Source organism: Haliotis cracherodii, unplaced genomic scaffold, assembly GCF_022045235.1.
Source record: "Haliotis cracherodii isolate W230 unplaced genomic scaffold, xgHalCrac1.p SCAF_3, whole genome shotgun sequence".
NCBI lineage: Eukaryota > Metazoa > Mollusca > Gastropoda > Lepetellida > Haliotidae > Haliotis > Haliotis cracherodii.
The window spans coordinates 14,401,174-14,423,919 of record NW_027266286.1 but is presented as its reverse complement, the minus strand read 5'-3'; the positions used below and the strand labels follow the sequence as shown (position 1 = coordinate 14,423,919).

The window sequence follows — 22,746 nt, the reverse complement described above, 5'->3', positions numbered from 1 at the left end:
ACCTTTGAGAAGGTTGTATACCATATACTCTAGCTGTTCTAGAAGATTCCAAAATACAGTTCACTCCAAAAGCATCAACAGTTACAGTAACGTCCACACCACTGCTATCCATCGTGAAAACACAATGCTATGAACTTCTACTGAATCTCAACAAAAACAATGTAATACAATTACATCATTTTTGAACAATAAATTACACTGCCAATAATGTCCAAGTAACACCACCAAATGCCTAATCTAAATCTAGACCAACTCTTTTGAAAGAAGCGAGAAAACCCTTTCCATATGTAGAAGAAATGTCTGCTAAAAGCAGCGTCGATTGCACGATTTGTACTATATCATGAGTATATGTTTACGAATCACTATCAAATAGTAAGTGAATGAATGAGTTGGGTTTAATGCCGTTCTTAACATTATTCCAGTATTCCAGAAACCCATGAGCACAGTATGGTGCTGACAAACCTACTGGCAACTCGTGCCCTTTATCAAATGATACCATTGGTTCCAAATGTTGATCTGCCAAACGGGTGGCACCCATCACAAACACATGCAAAGCCAAGTTGCATGTTCACCTAAAAAACACACGGGGGCATATGATAAAGGAAATTGCTGCAGACATCATTATTGATGCATCAAATTTGGAAATGTCCTCCACATGACTTCCATTAAACATTTTGAAAGCTAAACTGAGGCGTTGTATGTTGTAACCCAGATGAATGCACTTCTGAGCAAGACCCTTAAACCGATGTTTGATATATTTGCAGAAAGAAAATGTTCTAATGCACCTCAACATTTTTGAAATGTAGATACCGAAGGCTGGAGCTTTTGGAATTTTGCTCGACATACAGGGAAAGTTGACTACTGGAAATTTAAAGTCATCCCTCTTGTCATACATACTTTTAGAGCAGTCTTTGTCACTTTATATCTTTATGCATACATGTAGATCTAAGTATGAAATACATGTGGTGGTTTCACTGGTCTCTTTCATTTCTAGTTCAGGTGGGTAAATTGGCAGAAGGGAATGGCTGTTTGACAGCTATTGAACGATATCAGATCATCGATATAACTGAAGCTTAAGTAAAACTTTTTGGCCAAATTGCCTTGTTTTGATTTGTCGATCCGAGCAGAATTTCCGATTCATATGCATAAAGAAACAGATCAGCAAGAGAGTGAGCACAATCGGTGCCCATGTAGATGCTTACATCTTGCCTAAATGTCTTACCCCCACCCCCAGATTTCACATAGATGTTATCAATCAGAAAGTCCAGCAGTTCACATATTGTTTTGTCAGTAAACTTCAGATGACATTTGATTTCATTTTTGACAAATTGCCCCAATCCTGAAGTTTGATGTGTGGGATAATGGATTTCAAAGTTGAAAAACGTTTTAACATAATTGAATTTGTTTCTTTTCTGAGATTACGTTTTTGGGAGTCTGTGAATATAAAGAAAGTCCTTCCTTGATTGTATTAAGATTCATGGTTAATCTACATAAAAAAGAGTGCATACATTTTTATAGCTCTTTGGAATCCAGTACAAAAGAGGAATGGACATGTTCTTCAGATGTTAGAGTCGAATCAAAAGTTGATACTGCTTACACATGGTTTTGACAGGTTTACACATTTGTTTGAAGGGAGCAATGACATTTCCTGCTATCATAGTTAATTTGTAGAAATGTAGCTTTAATTGCAATGTGAAGAGATGAGTGTTCCATGGCACAGACGAGGAATGCTGAAGCAGTTGTTCATCTTTACAGGCACAGGGACGAGACTGGGAGACCCTGTAGAAGCTACAGCTCTGGGGACCTTCTTTGAGAAGTTTCCTCGGCAACGTCACATTGGTTCTGTGAAGACCAACATCGGCCATCTAGAGGCAGCAGCCGGAGTGGCTGGACTCATCAAGGTCCTGCTGATGATGAAACACAGCACCATCGTGCCATCCCTACACTTCGACAAGCCCAATGAAGATATTGACTTTGACAGGTTTCGGTTTGTGGTGCCTGTTGAGAATGTTGACTGGAAACGGGAGAAGAAAATTGCATGTATCAATTCCTTTGGGTTTGGTGGTAGCAACAGTCATGCTGTTCTGAGATCATATACTGTGGAACGTTTAGGCCAATGTAACGAAACAGATGAAAATGAAATTGTACCAGTTTGCTTTTCAGGCTCTGATTATGATACATTACACAAATCAATTTCACAGTTCTTCAAACATCATGGGGAGTTACATTTCAAAGCCCTGGCATACACGTCATGTGTGTGTAGGGAGCACTTTGATTTCAGAAAGGTGTTCTTCGCAGACACCTACAGAGATCTTAAATTACAAATTGAAAGCCAGTTATCAAACATATCTCAAACTCCCAAAAGAGGCAAAGGGCGCATCATATTTGTATTTTGTGGAATGGGTACATCATGGGTTGGAATGTGCAATGATCACCTGAAATGCAGTAAATGCTTCTTGTCAAAGATGCTGGAAATTGAAGATTGCCTCTGTCACTTTGTAAACTGGTCTTTAATCAAGAGACTGCTTGCTAATCATGATGTGACAGATCCTTTGTTTGGTCCTATTGCCATCTTTGCTTGTCAGGTGTCTCTAGCTCACCTCTGGGAATCCTGGGGGGTGAAGCCTGCAGCTGTTGTTGGTCAGTCAGTGGGGGAGGTGGCTGCAGCACATATTGCTGGGATCCTGTCCCTGTATGATGCTGTGAGGGTCATCATCCAAAGGACTCGGATCCTGGCTATGGTGCCAAGTGGAAAGATGATGCTTATCCGAAATGTTGACATTGAAAAAGTAAAGACAGCATGCAGGAAGCATCAAAATCGGGTAGTTGTCGCCCTTCACTACAGCCCAGTCTCATGTACTATCAGTGGTGATGCGAGGGCTGTTCTGTCAGTCAAAGAGGAATTGGGGCATATTTCAGATAGTAACACCCTCTTTCATGAACTTCCTGTCACTAGAGCTTTCCACAGTCCCTTCATGGCTTCATCTAAAGACCAGCTGGACAAAGTGTTATTTCCTTTGCAAACATCAAAGATGGCAACAGAATTCATTTCATCAGTTGACCCGGGCTTAAATGAAGAAGCCATAAGGTCTGTTACCTACTGGGGTAGGAACATAAGGGAACCAGTCAGGTTCTGTGATGCCATTATGAAGGCTGCTCACAATTTCCATAACAATATCTTTGTGGAAATAGGCCCCAAACCAGTATTAAATTCCCACATACGGGATATTTTCAAGCATACATCTCTGGATGTAACAACTGTCTCATCTATCCACAAAGGATCGAAGTACACTGATATGTATAATGCTCTGAGTGTACTGTATACCTCTGGAGTCAGCATCAGGTGGAACAGTTTCTTTGATGAACAGATGCAGGCAACAAGTTATCCAGCTCATATTTTCAATGGAAAACCTGTTCTATTGGTATCTGACACAGAGCACCAAATGCTTATGGGTAGAACAGAGAATTCGGGAGGTCATCTTTTTCTGAAGGGCACTGTTGAATCTGGAACTGCAAGATTAATTATTGATCCCAACATTTTTAAAAGTGTTTTTGAGCACAAGGTGAAAGGAACAATTATTCTTCCAGGTGCCGTGTATGCCGAGGCTGCACTTGCCATTGCAAAAAGGATAGCTTTAAATGAACACAAGTTAGTAAACATCTCAGTGTCTTTCAAAAGGCTATTAAACCTACACACAACAGGACACACAACAAACATTGAAATCAAGGATAACACAGACAATATCCCCAAATGTGTGATGGCAGTTACTATCAAGAAAGGCACTACAGAATACGCAGAAGCAGTGATCAGGCAGACTCTGGATGACGTCACACCAGACAGACTTGATGTGCTATCAATTAAAGAAAGATGTAAGCACACGCTGACAAAGGAAGATATTTATGAGAAGTTGGACAAGGCTGGATTCAGCTATGGGGTAATGATGTCTGTTATTCAAAGTAGCCAGGTAGCTGAAAAAGAAAGTCTTACTTTGATCGACATTGGATCACAGCTAGGAAGTGAAATGGAACTTACAGTTCTTCACCCTGCTGTTCTGGATGGAATGTTACAAACACCCGTTACAGTGGCAACAAACATCAAAGAGATGCTTCCATTTTTTCTGAAAGGTTTGGTTGTCAAGAAGAAAATATCAAAGAACATGCTCGTCCATGTTAAGGTTCTTCAAGAAACAGAAACGCATGCAACATTTTCACTCTCACTACTGACAATGGATGGATACGTCATCGCGCACATTGCAGCTTTCACGTTGAAGGTGATTGGCGTGGAGACTTTTAATGTCAGAAACGTTGCTTATGAAATTCAGCCCAGGGCCATAGATCATGGTGTTCCAGTCTGTAACAGTAAAACATTTCAAGATGTTTTGATATTTAGCGATGGTGACAACTCGCTCACCTCAGGGCCCTGGAGAACTCATGATATTTCCACTTTACTCAGGAACAGTTTTCCTCTTGAACTACAACAGGCATCAGCAGTGGCTATCCTATTTCAAGCAATGCCTGAGAAAACTGAAGATGGGTTGTATCTGGAGAGATACTTGGAGGATAAAATCATGCCACTGAGATCTCTCTTCCTCTACATATCCGAGAAATTTCTCAAAATACCAATCCTTATCATGACAAAGACTACTCCTGTTGATCGCCGCAATGCGAACAAAAGGCATGATGCACAAGCTTGCATTAATGAAGGTATTCAGGCTTTCATTAGATGTGTCAGACGAGAATTTCCTAGAATGGTCATAAAGCTTCTAAAACTGATGGAAGACTCGGAAACCTGTCTTCAGACTGTTATAAACAGTGTTTTAGAAATCGAAAACTATCCAGAGATCGAGATGAACAACAAACAGTTCTACGGACAGGTGTTTGACCCAGTAAAAATATCTACGCCATATGTTCGACTAGAAAGTCAAAGAAATGGTATGGGCACAATTTTAGTTTCAAAAACGAGAGAAACTATTACAGAACCATTCTTCGCAGTTTCAAGAGAAGCATCTCAGATGGCAGTGAAAGAAGTTAGGTTCACTACCAATTCAATTGCAGTTCACAATACATTCCTGACTGAACAGGTACTCTGTGCTGATGATAACGAGGACAACCCAATGACCTATCCAGTTCTCACTTATGAGTCGAGTGGAACCACTGAGACACCTGATACAGATATAACAGCTGTTATTTGCTACCCACATCTAGTAATGCCAAAGACCTGTGTCCGCAAGAAATTTGTGATGGATTTAAAGGACCTCAGGAATTATAAAACAGGATCCATGTTGAAACTTTATTGCATTTGGCGATTGTGTGATCAAGTGATGAAAGAAACAGCAATACTGTACACACACCAGACGAAGAAATATGCTGAGGCGATGAAGGTTCTTTTGTTGGCCAGACAAACACAGACAGTTGTATTGTTGACACCAGATGAAATACCATCTCACCATGGCAGCCCAGTGGTCATATCTACAATACAGATAACTGCCGAGCTAGCACAAATGATTGTTCGGAAATGGCATTGTCTAGAGCGTATTGTCTGCTTCAAAAATATGATGAAAACCTCCATTTTAAAACTGGTGAAATGTGAAAGATTAGAACTGAAATTATCCATTGTGAGGTCTTTGGAAATTCTTTCATTCAATGAAATGGAGACACATATTCCAAAGCTGTACAGCTGGATTAAGGATAACAGCAGAAGTGTGGATAAAATATTTCTGTGTTTCAAGTCTTTGTGTGACTCATCTCTAGTGTCGGAGTCTCTACCAATTGACCTTACCGAACTTCTCAAAACAAAGGAATGGAATATATACAGCGATGCAAGCCTCCATACACAACAAGTGGGTATACCAGAGGATATGCTGTTTGATAAGACTGGAATGTATCTTGTTGTTGGAGGTTTGACTGGATTGGGATGGGAATGCGTCTTGTATTTGGCTAGCAAAGGAGCAGGATGTGTTGCAATTCTCAGTAGACGTTATCCTACCGATGACAAAAAAGCAGACATTGAACAGATATCCAAGGACTATGGATGTAGTGTGACATCAGTGCAAGCTGATGTTCAGGATATCAGTGCGCTGAAATCAGCATTGTCGGAGTTGAAGACTAGTTTCCCTATGTTCTCATTGAAAGGGGTGTTCTTTGGGGCTGCTCAGCTTGAGGATGGACTACTTCCGAGCATGACAAGAGAGAAGTTCCACACAGCTTCTTCTCCCAAGGTTGCTGGATCCTGGAACCTGCATCTCCTGACAGAGCATCTCCCACTGGACTACTTTGTGCTGTTTTCCTCTGTAACATCAGTCTTTGGAAACGCTGGACAATCAAACTACAGTGCTGGGAATGGTTTTATGGATGCCCTTGCACATGTGCGGAATAAAAATGGTCAGAGTGGACAAACTGTTAACTGGGGCCCTCTGCGAATGGGAATGCTTCAAGAAAAGAACATAAAGATTCTTGAGTCATATGGATATAAAATCATACAGAAAAAGAACATACCAGAATGTCTAAAACATGTACTCATGTTGAACAAACCGCAAATTGTCATTTGTGAACTTAACCTAACAAAGTTTGAAGAGACTCTTCAAAGAGAAAACAACCCGGATTTTGCATCTCGTTTTCGGTTGCTTGTTTCTCCTTCTGCATCTCCTGTGCAACCAGCTTCTCATCCAACTTTGAATGTAAACGAATTGACCAAAGTCTCAAAAGAAGAAGCCATGTTGAAACTCGTGGAGTATGTGAAAGCTGTTGTTGTTGAAGTTGCCATGCTGGGCGAGACTGCACTAGATGTTGAACAGGGAACCCGAGAACTGGGTGTTGATTCAATGACTTACATACAAATCACAACGCAAATCATGGACGAAACACAAGTTCAGCTGTCGCCAACAACACTGCTCGTCGAAAATGCGACGGTGTCCCAAATTTCGAAGCGTGTCTATGAACAATGGAGAATAAATGTTCAACAGGAGTAAACACAAGAGACATCCTTTCATTAACAGTCAGCATGCATGCAGTCATGCCATCAAGGACTAACCTGACACAGGATATTGTCATGTTATCCAGTATCTCGCTGCCACAGCACATAGTCATGTCATCATGTTGTTACCTGACACAAAATACAGGCATGCCATCAATTAGCTCTCTGGCACAGCATACGGTGATGCTACACGGACCTATCAGTAATCTCGGTAGCAGTCGACTGTTATGTTTACTTCATGCTTTGAATCAGGTTTGGTTTGTTTGTTGTTTAACGCCGCACTCAGCTATATGACGGCGATTTGTAAATAATCGGGTCTGGACCAGACAATCCAGTGATTGATATCATGAGCATCGGTCCACGCAATTGGGATCGATGACATGCATCAACCAAGCCAGCGAGCCTGACCACTCGATCCCGTTAGTTGCCCCTTACACCTCATAGTCGCCTTTTACGGCAAGCATGGGTTGCTGAAGACCTATTCTATCCCGGATCTTCACGGGTTCTTTGCATCAACCTTTCCCTGTCATTACTCAGTCCCGTACAGGATAGATTATTATGTTGTAAACACTTTATACAGATGTTTTGATAGCATGAATGTGAAGTTTCTGTGTATCTAGGATAACCTGCCAGTGATCATGATTCTTTTGAATTATGACCACTTGGATGTGCTTCTATTACACAAATTAAATAAAGGATTACCCACTAGGAGATTGACTAAATCACACCGCATTACATTCTAATTTGATTTCACTGTAAATGTCAGCGTGGTGTTGTACTGTATGTAATCTGTAGTGTCTTAATGTGTGGCGGTTGTGTAAGTTGCTTTGAGTTGGCGTGAACTACTTTATTACATGTGCTGAGTGACTGAGTGGGTAGAAAAGAGACAGTGGCCTGATTATCAATGCAGTCATTTGAGAAATCTAACACAAGTTAGATGTGTTTTTTTGTTTAAGTGATGTATTCCCAATCAGATCAAACATGTAATGCGCACTTAATCTTTCTCCCTTCACACTTCTATTGCACTTCTATAGAGACTGTGTGGCCTGATTATCAATGCAGTCATTTGAGAAATGTAACGTTTAGACGTTTTTTGTTTGTTTTGGTGATGTATTCCCAATCACAGGGCGTGGGACATATGTTTATGTAGATGTTTTTTATGCTTATGCTCTTTTATATTGAACATTTAATCTTGTGTCTGTATCATTCTTCCCCGTCCTGAATGTGGGGAAGTGTAAGGATTACTTGTTTTTACTGAAGGAGAGCGCCATTTTTGTTTCTTTAAACTTGGAGTCTGAGGGTGACTTAATCTGGACATGTTTTAACCAATCGCATGTTACATTCTGTGACTTAGTCATGCTTAGTAATGTATAAAATCCTTTTTTTCAATATGTGATTTTTAAAAAAGCTAATAATGTTAAGGGGAAATTTATGTTCTTTTGCTAAAGTTAACCGGTCTATATTTTTTAAGAATATTATATTGCGCATTGAGCGATTATCTCGTTTAGCTATAGGCGTAGTTTGTCAGTTTATTATATCAGTATATTAGTTTTATCACACACTGACATTGCAATGCTGTGCATCCTATCTTATTCAACCTGCGGATTTCTAGAGTGAGTGAGTATCTCCCTTCCCCGAACAGCTCTATTGCGCACTACCTTTGCAATGTATCGTATGTTATTCAGGCAGCCAGGGAGAAATATTCCAGGGAATTCAGATCAAACATGTAACGCCCACTCAATCTTTCTCCCTTCACACTTCTATTGCAACTTATTGTTCAACACGATTAAATGTTTGCAATGATTGAGGATTATTTGTAGAAATGATTTTCTTTCTTGGTTGCTCTTTATAGAAGACAGCGCATAGTATTACCCATCTTCTAAGACATTGCATCATCACTTTCAATTTTTACTTTGTGATTGCTTAAAAGAAGTTTTGAGAAATGTGACCTATGACCTTTTTTTTACAATATGTAAAAGAATTCTCAATATTTATAGATGTCTTGATCAACCTGTATGTTCTTAACGTGCTGTTGGATGTAAGGGAATCCCTTAATGAATGCTTTAACATGTCTTGAAAGTTGGACTGAAGTTTATTTTCAGTGGATTCATTACATTTTGTTTGTGTTTACTATTTCAAAAGTTTGTTTCATTTAACACAGCCAACATTTTGGTCGGAAAGATTTATATTTGCTTCCAAAGCATTTTAAAAATGACATTTGTTTTGTTATTTATAAAGGACTTATGTTATAAAAGTGCACAGAAAATCTTTCTTGAAAATTGTTGTTTTACTCTTCTCATTTGTACTCAAAGATGAAAGTTAATGTCTTGTACTTAAAATGTAATTGAAAATACACATGCCGCTGTTTGTAATAATAGTGGACAGAATATCCTTCTTGAAAATTGTTGTTTTACTCTCCTCATGTGTATTCGAGGATGAAAGTAAATGTCTTGTACTTAAAATGTAGTTGAAAATAAATATGGCGCTGTTTGTAATAAAAGTGGACAGAAAATCCTTCTTGAAAATTGTTGTTTAACTCTTCTCATGTGTATCAACATGCGTCATTGTGTGTTCACTGTTCAGTGTATACCTACATATCTCATGATGTGTTCACTGTCTTGGGTATATCTACATATCTCATGATGTGTTCACTGTCTTGGGTATACCTACATATCTCATGATGTGTTCACTGTCTTGGGTATATCTACATATCTCCAGATGTGTTCACTGTCTTGGGTATACCTACATATCTCATGATGTGTTCACTGTCTTGGGTATATCTACATATCTCCAGATGTGTTCACTGTCTTGGGTATACCTACATATCTCCAGATGTGTTCACTGTCTTGGGTATATCTACATATCTCATGATGTGTTCACTGTCTTGGGTATACCTACATATCTCATGATGTGTTCACTGTCTTGGGTATATCTACATATCTCCAGATGTGTTCACTGTCTTGGGTATACCTACATATCTCCAGATGTGTTCACTGTCTTGGGTATACCTACATATCTCCAGATGTGTTCACTGTCTTGGGTATATCTACATATCTCATGATGTGTTCACTGTCTTGGGTATACCTACATATCTCATGATGTGTTCACTGTCTTGGGTATATCTACATATCTCCAGATGTGTTCACTGTCTTGGGTATACCTACATATCTCATGATGTGTTCACTGTCTTGGGTATATCTACATATCTCCAGATGTGTTCACTGTCTTAGGTATACCTACATATCTCATGATGTGTTCACTGTCTTGGGTATATCTACATATCTCATGATGTGTTCACTGTCTTGGGTATACCTACATATCTCATGATGTGTTCACTGTCTTGGGTATATCTACATATCTCCAGATGTGTTCACTGTCTTGGGTATATCTACATATCTCCAGATGTGTTCACTGTCTTGGGTATACCTACATATCTCATGATGTGTTCACTGTCTTGGGTATATCTACATATCTCCAGATGTGTTCACTGTCTTGGGTATATCTACATATCTCCAGATGTGTTCACTGTCTTGGGTATACCTACATATCTCATGATGTGTTCACTGTCTTGGGTATATCTACATATCTCCAGATGTGTTCACTGTCTTGGGTATACCTACATATCTCCAGATGTGTTCACTGTCTTGGGTATATCTACATATCTCATGATGTGTTCACTGTCTTGGGTATACCTACATATCTCATGATGTGTTCACTGTCTTGGGTATATCTACATATCTCCAGATGTGTTCACTGTCTTGGGTATACCTACATATCTCCAGATGTGTTCACTGTCTTGGGTATACCTACATATCTCCAGATGTGTTCACTGTCTTGGGTATATCTACATATCTCATGATGTGTTCACTGTCTTGGGTATACCTACATATCTCATGATGTGTTCACTGTCTTGGGTATATCTACATATCTCCAGATGTGTTCACTGTCTTGGGTATACCTACATATCTCATGATGTGTTCACTGTCTTGGGTATATCTACATATCTCCAGATGTGTTCACTGTCTTGGGTATACCTACATATCTCATGATGTGTTCACTGTCTTGGGTATATCTACATATCTCATGATGTGTTCACTGTCTTGGGTATACCTACATATCTCATGATGTGTTCACTGTCTTGGGTATATCTACATATCTCCAGATGTGTTCACTGTCTTGGGTATATCTACATATCTCATGATGTGTTCACTGTCTTGGGTATACCTACATATCTCATGATGTGTTCACTGTCTTGGGTATATCTACATATCTCCAGATGTGTTCACTGTCTTGGGTATATCTACATATCTCCAGGTGTGTTCACTGTCTTGGGTATATCTACATATCTCATGATGTGTTCACTGTCTTGGGTATATCTACATATCTCCAGGTGTGTTCACTGTCTTGGGTATATCTACTTAGGCCATGGGCTGTTTAGTGTTCAGTGTATATCTACATACATCATGGTGTATTCACAGTCCTAGGAATATCTACGTACGTCATGATGTGTTTAGTGTTCTTGGTATATCTAAATACACCATGGTGTGTTTACTGTCCAGGGTATATCTACATACTTTATGGTATGTTCACTGTCTTGAGTATATTTACATACTTCATGGTGTATCCACTGTCCTCGGTATATCTACATACTTTATGGTATGTTCACTGTCTTGAGTATATCTCCATATATCAACGTGTGTTCACTGTTCAGGGTATATCTACATACTTCATGGTGTGTTCACTGTTCAGGGTATACTTACATACGTCATGGTGTGTTTACTGTCCAGGGCATATCTACATCCATCATAGTGTCTACACTGTTCAGGGTATAGCTATGTACATGTACGTCATGGTGTGTTCACTGTCTTGGGTATATCTACATACTTCATGGTGTGTTCACTGTCCTGGATATATTTACATACTTCATGGTGTGTTCACTGTTCAGGATATATCTACATCCATCATAGTGTCTACACTGTTCAGGGTATAGCTATATACATGTACGTCATGGTGTGTTCACTGTTCAGGGTATACTTACATACGTCATGGTGTGTTTACTGTCCAGGGTATATCTACATCCATCATAGTGTCTACACTGTTCAGGGTATAGCTATATACATGTACGTCATGGTGTGTTCACTGTCTTGGGTATATCTACATACTTCATGGTGTGTCCACTGTCCTCGGTATATCTACATACTTTATGGTATGTTCACTGTCTTGGGTATATGTACATATATCAAGGTGTGTTCACTGTTCAGGGTATATCTACATGCTTCAAAGTGTGTTCACTGTTCAGGGTATATCTATACTAGCCACATAAAGTAACTGTGCACTGAGAACATATATTCTGGATTGAAAAACAACACAGCAAGAACAAAATGATGCAGACGCTGTAGCAGCTGAATGATCGGACCATAAGAAAATGTCAACGGGACCTGAACAACATCTGTTACGATGACGTCAGAAGATCAAAATGGAGTAGGGGTCATACGACAAAGTCACAAAGTCAATAACGGGTATGACCACCCTGTGCGTGAATCACAGCAGTGCATCGGCGACGCATGGAGTCCACCAAATCTGGAGGATGTGGAAGACGACGCAGACGGCGCTCCATTTCATCCCACACATGCTCTATTGGGGAGAGATCTGGAGAAACTGCATGCCATGGCAGTAACATGACATTGTTATGGTGAAGAAAATCCATTGCGACCCTAGCCGTGTGAGGACGAGCGTTGTCCTGTTGAAGTCTCAATCCCGGGCCATGACGTTGCAGGAAAGGAATGACCACAGGCCTCAGAATCTGATCTCTGTATCCAACACCGGTGAGATTGCCCTGAACAACCACCAAAGGGGTTCGGTGCCGTGCTGTTATCCCACCCCAAATCATCACAGAGTCACCTCCAAAACGATTCCTCTCCACAATACAGTTGCGTGCATAACGTTCTCCCAAACGCCGGTAGACGCGTTGGCGCCCGTCACTGTGGGAAATGTTGAACCTCGATTCATCTGTAAAGACAACATTTCTCCACCATATTCGAGGTTGGCGAACATGATTTCGACACCATCATAGACTCGATGACGGTGTGTCAGGATGGGACGTATGGCAGGGCGTCGTGGTCGAATCCCGTACTGACGTAAACGATTCCTGACAGTGTTGGGATGGATACGGGGCAGTCCAGGAATTGTCTGGGACGTCGTTACTGCCGTTTGGAACCTGTGTCGGACATGTGTAACTCGAATCCATCAGTCCTGTCTTGGCGTCGTAACTCGGGGACGTCCTGAACGTGGGTGGTCGGCAACGTCATTTGTGTTCTGATAACGCCTCACCAATGCCGATATCGTGTTACGATGGCACTGGAAATGTGTTGCCACCTGTTGTTGCCTCATTCCCGCTCGGATCATTCCAATGGCTTCATGACGCTGTGCAGCTGTCAATCTTGCCATGATTTGCTTGTGATATGCTTGTGTCTGCGCCTGAGAAGTTTTGAATTTTTGAATGACCACAGATCATGCTTTCCAAAGTGACAGCGAATTTTGAGTTGTACATGCTGTGTACAGCTGCACAGGATGCACGTGCAGTAACACATTGCACGTTCATAGGCCCCCATCAATGACGTCAATCGCATGGCACGTGCATGAGCGTTTGAATGTCTCCAATAATTGCTGTGTTCAAACCTATATTTCATATATGGACCTTGTGCCCTTATATCTATATTTTCTCCGTGCACAGTTTCTTAATGTGGCTAGTATATAATCTGATTATTGTATGGTATATATCGAACTGTTGAATCCAAATGACCAAAACTAAACAAATATCTGTAATTTTCGGATTGAACTGAAAGAATCCTCGCCAGCGTCACATTGGTTCTGTGAAGACCAACATTGGCCATCTAGAAGCAGCAGCAGGTGTTGCCGGACTCATCAAGTTCCTGCTGATGATGAAACTCAACACAATCGTGCCATCCCTACACTTTGACAAACCCAATGAAAAAATTGACTTTGAAAGGTTTCATTTTGTAGTACCAACAGAAAATACTGACTGGAAACACCATAAAAAGGTTGCATGTATAAACTCATTTGGCTTTGGGGGTAGCAATAGTCATGCTGTTTTAAAATCATTCACAATGGAAACATCAGTTATGAGAGACATTTCCTTACCAGTTTGTTTCTCTGGCTCAAATGAGAAAACATTGAACAAATCAATGACACAATTCATTGAAAGTGGTAACAGTTCTGCTTTCAGTGATGTTGCTTACACTTCATGTATGGCCAGAGAACATTTTGCATTCAGAAAAGCTTTCTTTGCAAACAGTCATTCTGTTCTGAAATCTAAAATACAGGAAGAGTTATAAAATAGAAACCATCCATCTACTCCCGAAAAGGGAAACATTAACATTGTGTTTGTTTTCTGTGACATGGGCACAGCCTAGGAAGGAATGTGCAATGATCTCATCCTCAACAATGATCATTTTAGCAAAAAGATTTTAGAAATTGACAAATCCCTTTCTAGGTTTGTTGATTGGTCCTTGTTGAAGTGGCTGATGTGAAAGATCCTCAGTTTGGGCCAATAGCCATCTTTGCTTGTCAGGTGTCTCTAGCTCATCTCTGGGAATCGTGGGGGGTGAAGCCTGCAACTGTTGTAGGTCAGTCAGTGGGGGAGGTGGCTGCAGCACACATTGCTGGAATCCTGTCCCTGGATGAAGCTGTGAGTCATCTACTACAGGACGCGGATCCTGGCTGAAACAACAGGTGGAAAGATGATGCTTGTACAGAACGTTGTCACTGAACAAGTAAAGAAAGCCTGTGGGAAGTATCAGGGTCAGGTAGATGTAGCTCTTTACTACAGCCCAGTCTCATGTACAATCAGTGGGGACGAGAGGTCCGTTCTGTCAGTCAAAGACGATTTGGAGCTTCTTTTAGGAAGTGACACACTGTTTCAAGAGCTACATGTTACGAGCGCGTTCCACAATAGCTACATGGATTCAGCAAGATTTGAGCTTGATGACATATTATCAGATATCAAGACATCAAAGATGACAAATAAATTTGTGTCGACAGTTGATCCAGATATGGATGAAACTGCAGTTGCCTCAAAGAATTACTGGGGCTTGAATGTAAGAAGTCCTGTTAGATTCTTTGATGCAATCAAAACGGCAACACAAACATCAAAAATCAACATTTTCGTTGAAATAGGTTCACGCCCAGTACTAAAATCACATTTACATGACATTTTTAAAGATTCCGCTCTCACTGTTACATCAGTTCCTTCTCTCCATCCAAAAGCAAGTTACAGTGACATTCTCGAGTCACTCCTCTTGCTGTATGGATACGGAGTGAATGTCAAGTGGGACACTTTCTTTCCTGATAAGCTGCATACAACCGGCTACCCATCTCATGTTTTCAACTCCAAACAGATGTTACTGGTATCTGAAAGTAAAAAACAGATGCTACAGGGTAGGAAGGAAAGTAAAGGAGATCACTTGTTTCTCAAAGGCAGCATAAAGTCTGGATCAGCACGCTTAGTGATTGATCCCCAGAGGTTCAAAAGTGTTTTTGAACACAAAGCAAAAGGAACAATCATTGTACCAGGTGCGGTGTATGCTGAGGCAGCACTTGCTTTAGCAAGAATGATTGACATGTTCAGCCTCCATGCAATCAGTGTTTCTGTGTCCTTCAGGACCCCAGTCAATCTGAAATCAGGAAATGTGACAAACCTTGATATAGAACAATCTCACAATGAAGGTGACGCCAGCATTTTGCGTACATTTGTTTTAAAGAAAGGAAGTACAATCCATGCAAAAACAGTAATAAAAAAAACACCAGTGGATTTTACTCCTGACAGAGTGGATCTTGGACCAATCAAAGAAAGATGTAAATACACCTTTACTGGACAGGAAATATATCAGCATTTAGAAAACAGTGGTTTCAGCTACGGGGAAAGGATGTCCATCATTTCAGCTAGCCAAGCAGCTGAGAATGAAAGCCTCACTTTACTTGAAATTGGGTCTTAGCTCCAGACAGAGACACAACATACGATTCTTCACCCTGCAGTACTAGATGGCATGCTACAATCAGCCGCAACTGTCCCACGTGCCATCAAAGATATGCTTCCATACTCTTTGGAACATTTGGTGGTCAAGAGACAGATTGAGAGTAAAATGCTTGTCCATTTGAAAGTATTGTATGAAAGTGAATTGTATGCATGCTGTACACAGTCACTGCTGACAACTGAAGGGTATATCATTGCACACATTGGGAAGTTCACATTGAAAGCCATGGATACAGATACATTGGATGTCAGGAGTGTTGCATACACACTTGGATCAGAAGAAGTGGAACCTGATCATGAAGCTGTATCTGACACTATAGCAAACCTTGTCATGTTCAGTGATGAGAAATCTATGTCAAAGACTACAACTTATCCATGGACTGTTCATGATATTTCCACTTTTCATGACAATAGCTCTGTTCCAGACCTTCTACTTCTAGAGTCATCTGCAATATTAGTCATGTTTCAAGCCAAGCTTTGGGTTGTTGACAATGGATTGGAAGTGGAGAAAGAATTGGAGGAGAAGATCATGCCTTTAAGATCTCTGATACTTTACCTGTCACAACATGCCATCAAATCACCCTTAGTCATTGTCACAATGGTAACAGCATTAGACTATCAGAGTCCAGACAGAAGATCCCATGCACTTGCTTGCATTCATGAAGGGATTCGGGCATTTATCAGATGTGTTCGAAGGGAATTCCCAAGGCTGAATGTAACATCACTAGGTCTAAATGTTGGAAAGATGGACCAATATGATGCCAAACGCATAATGACTGAAATATTGCAAGTCTTGAAAGTCAAAGGCCATGCTGAATTTGAAAGCCTTCATGGAAGCATATACGGACAGAAGTTTCAAACAGAACACAACTCAACGCCTGATTTTAGACTGGAACGAAAGATGGCCAGTGTGGACACTATTCTATTTTCAACTTCTTCTGATGAAATATCACAACCTTTCTTCACAATATCACGAAACATGCCAGAAAGGGGGAAAGATGACATTTTGTTTACTGCACAGTCTGTAGCAGTTCACTCTAAATTCCTGTCTGAACAAGTTTTGCACCCTCTTGACAAAGGAGACCACATGGAAAGCAGCAAGGGAAGTCCTGTTGTCACATTTGAATCAACTGGCTTTGAACTCAGAAATAGCAAACGAAAGCTGTACATGGCTTGCTATCCACACCAAGTGAGATATAAATGCTATGTCCCAATGTTGAACGTCAAACACTTAAGCCATTTTGAGACAGGGTATATGCTGAAGTTGTACTGTCTATGGCGATGGTGTGATGAGTGCAACACGAAAGAGGTCATTATACTCTACACACAACAGACAAGGAAATATGCAGAAATTATGGAAATTTTATTGTTGTCAAAACAAAGAAGGACAATTTCATTACTGACTCAAGAAGAAATACCAAGCCACCAAGGACACCATGTAGTCATATCAACTATACAACTTACAGAAGAACCAGCACAACAGGTTGTCATAGCATGGGGCTGTTTTGAACAGCTAATATCTTTTGAGAAGCTGATGCCATTTAAGGTGATACATCTCCTTAGGTCTGTAAAGCCAAGATTAAACATAGCAATTGTCAGAACCCAAGAGGTTCTTGCTTTCAATCAGATGGATGAACATATTCCAAAGTTGTACATATGGATAAAGAAAAATACACAAAATGTCAGAAAGATAGGCTTTTGTTTCAGGGATTGCAAAGACAAAGCACTGAAAAAGCAGATTGCTCCTATCAACATTGCTGAAATCCTAGAAACAGGGGTGTTCAATTTTCAAGAGTACAATAGCGTATCCACAACACAGTTGAAGATACCCGAGATTCTCTTGTTTGACAGATGGGGAATGTACCTTGTTGTAGGTGGAATGACGGGACTAGGATGTGAATGTGTCTTGTATCTGGCTTCCAAAGGTGCTGGTTGCATTACTGTTATCAACAGACGTAAGCCAGATCCAACCAAACAGGATGAAATGAAGCATGTGTCCTAGATCTATGGATGCACTGTTACATCAGAACAGGCAGATGTTCAAGATATCAAAGCGATTGGATTAGCTTTGAAGAAGCTGGGAACCCGGTTCCCTGCCTATACTTTGAAAGGGGTATTCTTTGGAGCTGCTGTTCTGAAGGATGGAATCCTTCTGGAAATGACGAGAGACAAGTTCAAGGCAGCTTCTGCCCCAAAGGTTGCAGGATCGTGGAACCTGCATCTCCTTACAGAGCATCTTCATCTGGACTACTTTGTGCTGTTTTCATCAGTAGTATCAGTCTTTGGAAATGCTGGACAGACAAACTATGGTGCAGGGAATGGATTCATGGATGCCCTAGCTCATGTCAGGAGGCAAAATGGCAAGAGTGGGCAGACTGTAAACTGGGGCCCTCTGAATATGGGCATGTTGCAGGAAAAACATGCAAAGCAGATGGAATCATCTGGATATGTGCTGATACACAAAAGACGTATACCAGATTGTCTCACGCATATCCTCATGCTGAATAAACCAAAGGTCATTATGTGTGGCCTTCAGCTGGTGAAATTTGGACAAACTCTTCGCAAGGAGGGTAACGTTGAGCTAGAGTCTCGTTTTAAATCTGTTTTAGCACCCCACATGACGGCTGTGTCTTCAGCTTTACCTGAAACTGTGCAAGAACTTGACTTGGATGTAGTGAAAAAAGAACCAAAAGTAGAAGCAATGGCAAAACTACTGAAGTATGTAAAAGCTGTAGTGGTTGAAGTTGCCATGTTGGATGAGTCCTCTCTAGACCAAGAAACCAGAGAACAAGGTGTTGACTCGATGAATTTCATGCAGATCACTGGGAAAATCATGGATGACACACATGTGCAGTGGTCATCATCGAATCTTATTGTAGAAATTCCATCAGTGACTCAACTCACACAGTACATTTATGATGATCTGATGAAGAAAGAAAGTTATGGTCAAGCATATCGAATTCCTGTTCAAACCAGACATTCTTCAACATCTGATTCTTTTTTGATCCCAGGTGAAGAGTTTGTACTTAACAATTATATAAGAAACCCAAACCACTTATCACATTTGATGATTGTTGAACTAGAACTGCCCGATATTGCTGATCACAAGTCAATGAAAGAAATCCTCCAGGAAAGTTCCAGGAGACACCCGATTTCAAGGACAACCTTTAATGTTGTGAATGGAAAAGGAAGTAAATCACTCCTTGATTCAGATGCTGATACTGACTTTAGGATAGGGAATCTGAGAAATCGTTCTGAACTTACACGTATCACAGAGGACAGATTTTACCTTCATCAACAGGGCCCAATACGATTTATCTTTGCAGAGGGACACCCTCCTCATCTCATCATTGTCTTTCACAGAATTGCCTTTGACTACCAGGGAATCATTATCATCATTAATGAGATAATGGATTTGGCTCAAACATACTCAAAGGGATATTCTTTCAGCAATGTGCCGCTTTTACCAGACAGACCTATTGGACCGGAAATAAGGTCTGTACTTCAACCAAAATATGATACTATTGCCGTATTTTGGAAGCTGAAGTTGGGGACGGTTCCCCGCATATCACTGGCAGACAAAGCTGAGACATCCCAACCACAGATGGAAAGTTTTCGACAAGAAAAGAGCCTGACTGCTGACATGTACCAGAAACTGATGCTGTTCTCGAAAACGCAGAAGTTGTCAATTTTCCAGTGCCTAGTTGGACTATTTCAACTCCTTTTGTCCATACAATCTCATTTGGAAAATGTGACCATATTGACCTATATTGATCTGAGAATCTTCAGCCCAAGAATATCTACATCAGTTGGCCGATGTGTAAATTTTGCCGCCCTCACCTGTGGTCTGAAACGGTTTGATCAGATGACTGCTGCTGGCTTCCTAAATGAAAATAGCAAGGAACTGGATGATTGCAAAGAAAATGGAATATTCCCTTTTGGAGACTTGGAGAAACTCACATCACAAGAGAATGCCAGGAATATGACCAGAAACTTTGTTATATTTGGTGATGATGAAGTTTATAACAAGAATAAAGGAAATGATTTCCATGAGAATTTTAATCCCACTGTGACAGAGAAACTGCTGTTTGGACCAGACACAGAGTTGTATTTTGACATTCTCACACGGAAAAAATCTAAATCAATTGTGATTTCACTGAATGCAAGGTCAGATCTGTTTACAAAGAAACGCATCAACCAGGTTATTGATGCATATTTTGGACTGTTGACAGACACACTTCAAGATCCGGATGTTACAATCACCAGCTTAAGCAGTCGACCTTACATGACAAGAATAAGGAGTAATAAGATCTGAAATAATAATGTGTTAGCCTAAGTTAGCAAATGATGCCTCTCAACTGCAGACTTGATTGACAGCTTACCTAATGTAATGTAATTTAGTGTTTACTCATAATTATTCTTGAGCTGTCAAATATGAATCAGGGAGAGAATGGCACTTTTGGTGATTTGGGGAAGAACTTGGTCAGTCTCCAGAAGTGATTGGTATGCTTCGGTAGCCTAAACACATACCTTGAAGAAAACCTTCAATATGATGGGACCTATAATGGTCAAAACACATACTGAGGTTTTGCAACAACATCCATTTCATTTCCTGTCATGATTCACAACAGTTTGAATTTCACAATACATACACAATCTTAGTGTCAGAAGTTTTCATTGTCTTAGTGTATGATTGTTATATGTATTAAAGGCTCACGTTTTTATATGTTTCTTCTCAGTGTGTGATCACAAAACAATCTCATCTATGGTACAACAGTGCTGAGATCACTTTGTGGATATGACCCTGTCATCGATAGTCCTTATTCCAATAAAATGTTCAGTCATTCTTGTTAAAGCTTGACTTACACGATTCATTCATTTATTCAATATGATGTAAGCTCTGACATGCATTATGGTCCCAGTAGTGTTAAATTATTTGATTTTTTACTTTACACTGTGATCCAATTTGCTGTGTCCTAAAATTGTCTGTACATGCACACACATATTTACCAGTGTAAGTAACTAATGGTCTAATCTGACAATGCTGGTGCAAGTAGGTCTTATGTGACCAAAGTTGCTAAATGTTTACAGCAACTATTAGCTCAAATACCCATGTGGCGCACAAGGCCACTGATGGTTCAAATAATGGGTAATAACGATGCATATATCATGGGATGAACATCGAAATCTTGCCAATGTATTACGGTATTTCTTTATAATTACATAAAACATATACTATTCGCTGTATATATGAGTTTTCAACATTACAATTTGTTCGATAATTTCAATGAAACAGACCAAGATTGCGGATAGATATTTGTTAGCCTCTGTTGACAAGAAATGGTAAATACACTTTCAGATTGTACAGATTGCTCATGCTCATACATTTCCAAAACCATTTTATTGAATGACATTTTTTTCACATCAGTTACCCAGTTATTCTTTCCTTTCATTTCGTATTCCATCATCAGTTATTGGGTATCTCGATGAATTCATTTTAAGGAGCTTCAGCCAGTACTTTCTGGCTTTCAGTTGTAAATATATAAATAGAGGAAATCTAGCACATTCTCCGTACACCACTGTGCGAGATGTGTTGCTTTTTACACCAAGAAATCTTTAACATGCATATGAATGAACCTATTTCGATATCAATAAATTGTTTTAATCCCGATATTTCAGCACTGTTAAGTAAAATTTGATTAATTTTAACATCAAAGATCCTAAAGAATGACTTGTAACTTACATAACGAAGGATTTGTATATTCGTCATATATTCCAATTAAAATCTTTTGGGCCTGTACTGATGTAGTCACATTCAAAGTTTCACCTTTTTTTTTCATTTTTGGCAAGTTTGCCAATATTTTAGATTTTACTCTATTACCAGTGAGTTTTCCATTTCTCACAGAGACTCTCTTAGGCAACAGTTTGCTTTTGCAAGACATCAGCTGTGTTTGAGAACATCATAATGTCATCTGCAAATAATAAAAGTAAGAGTTGAACAACATCTTGATGTAATTGAATAACGTTTGTACAACTGTAATAGATTTCTGAAAACAAAAACGGACTCAATATACATCCTTGGCGCACGCCAAATTTGCATTCAAACATATCAGACATTAAACCCTTGTCTCGTACACATGTTTTAACATTTCCATATATACAACATCATAATTTCAACATATTGGAACTAGGTCCACGTGCAGTAAATCCTCTCCATAATTTACACCTGTGTATAGAATCAAATGCTTCTGAGAAGCCAACAATTAATGCATAAAACTTCCCTCCTTTCTTGCTGATATAGCGCTTTGAATGTTGCGATGGAAAGACATTATCAACTGTTGAATATCCTTCCTAAATCAAGCCTGCGATTCAGAAGTTTTATCCATGGTATTGGCACAAGACACAAGTCTCTTATGAATAATAATATAATTAAATATTTTACTGAAGATACACAGTCGGTAGTTGTTAACATCATTATAAGCACCTGCTTAATAAAACGGAATTACAATGCCAATAGACCATGTTCCCGGGAAGTATCCCTCATCAAACATCACATCAAATAATAGTTCTAATGTCAAGATCACAATGTATATACTTCTCTTAGGTTGGTTTGATTGTAGGTCTAAAAGTGTGGTTGGACTGTATGTAAGCTGTGATCTTTAAAAGTGTAATGTAAGATTGCTTGGGTCAGGAGTGAACGTTTTTTTGTTGTGTGATCTGT

At 39.8% G+C, this 22,746-nt stretch overlaps 1 protein-coding gene and 1 pseudogene across 1 annotated transcript in view; both read left to right on the top strand.

The window, feature by feature from the left end:
• LOC139474968 (phthioceranic/hydroxyphthioceranic acid synthase-like) overlaps positions 1 to 6,968 on the top strand; it is a 30,062-nt gene extending 23,094 nt beyond the window's left edge. The window contains exon 6 of the mRNA XM_071258171.1: positions 1,756 to 6,968. Within this exon, the coding sequence (XP_071114272.1) occupies positions 1,756 to 6,968 (5,213 nt within the window). The remainder of the gene's footprint in view (positions 1 to 1,755) is intronic.
• A 5,012-nt stretch (positions 6,969 to 11,980) lies between these two features.
• On the top strand, positions 11,981 to 20,340 carry LOC139475243 (phthioceranic/hydroxyphthioceranic acid synthase-like; annotated as a pseudogene).
• The last annotated feature ends 2,406 nt before the right edge of the window (positions 20,341 to 22,746 follow it).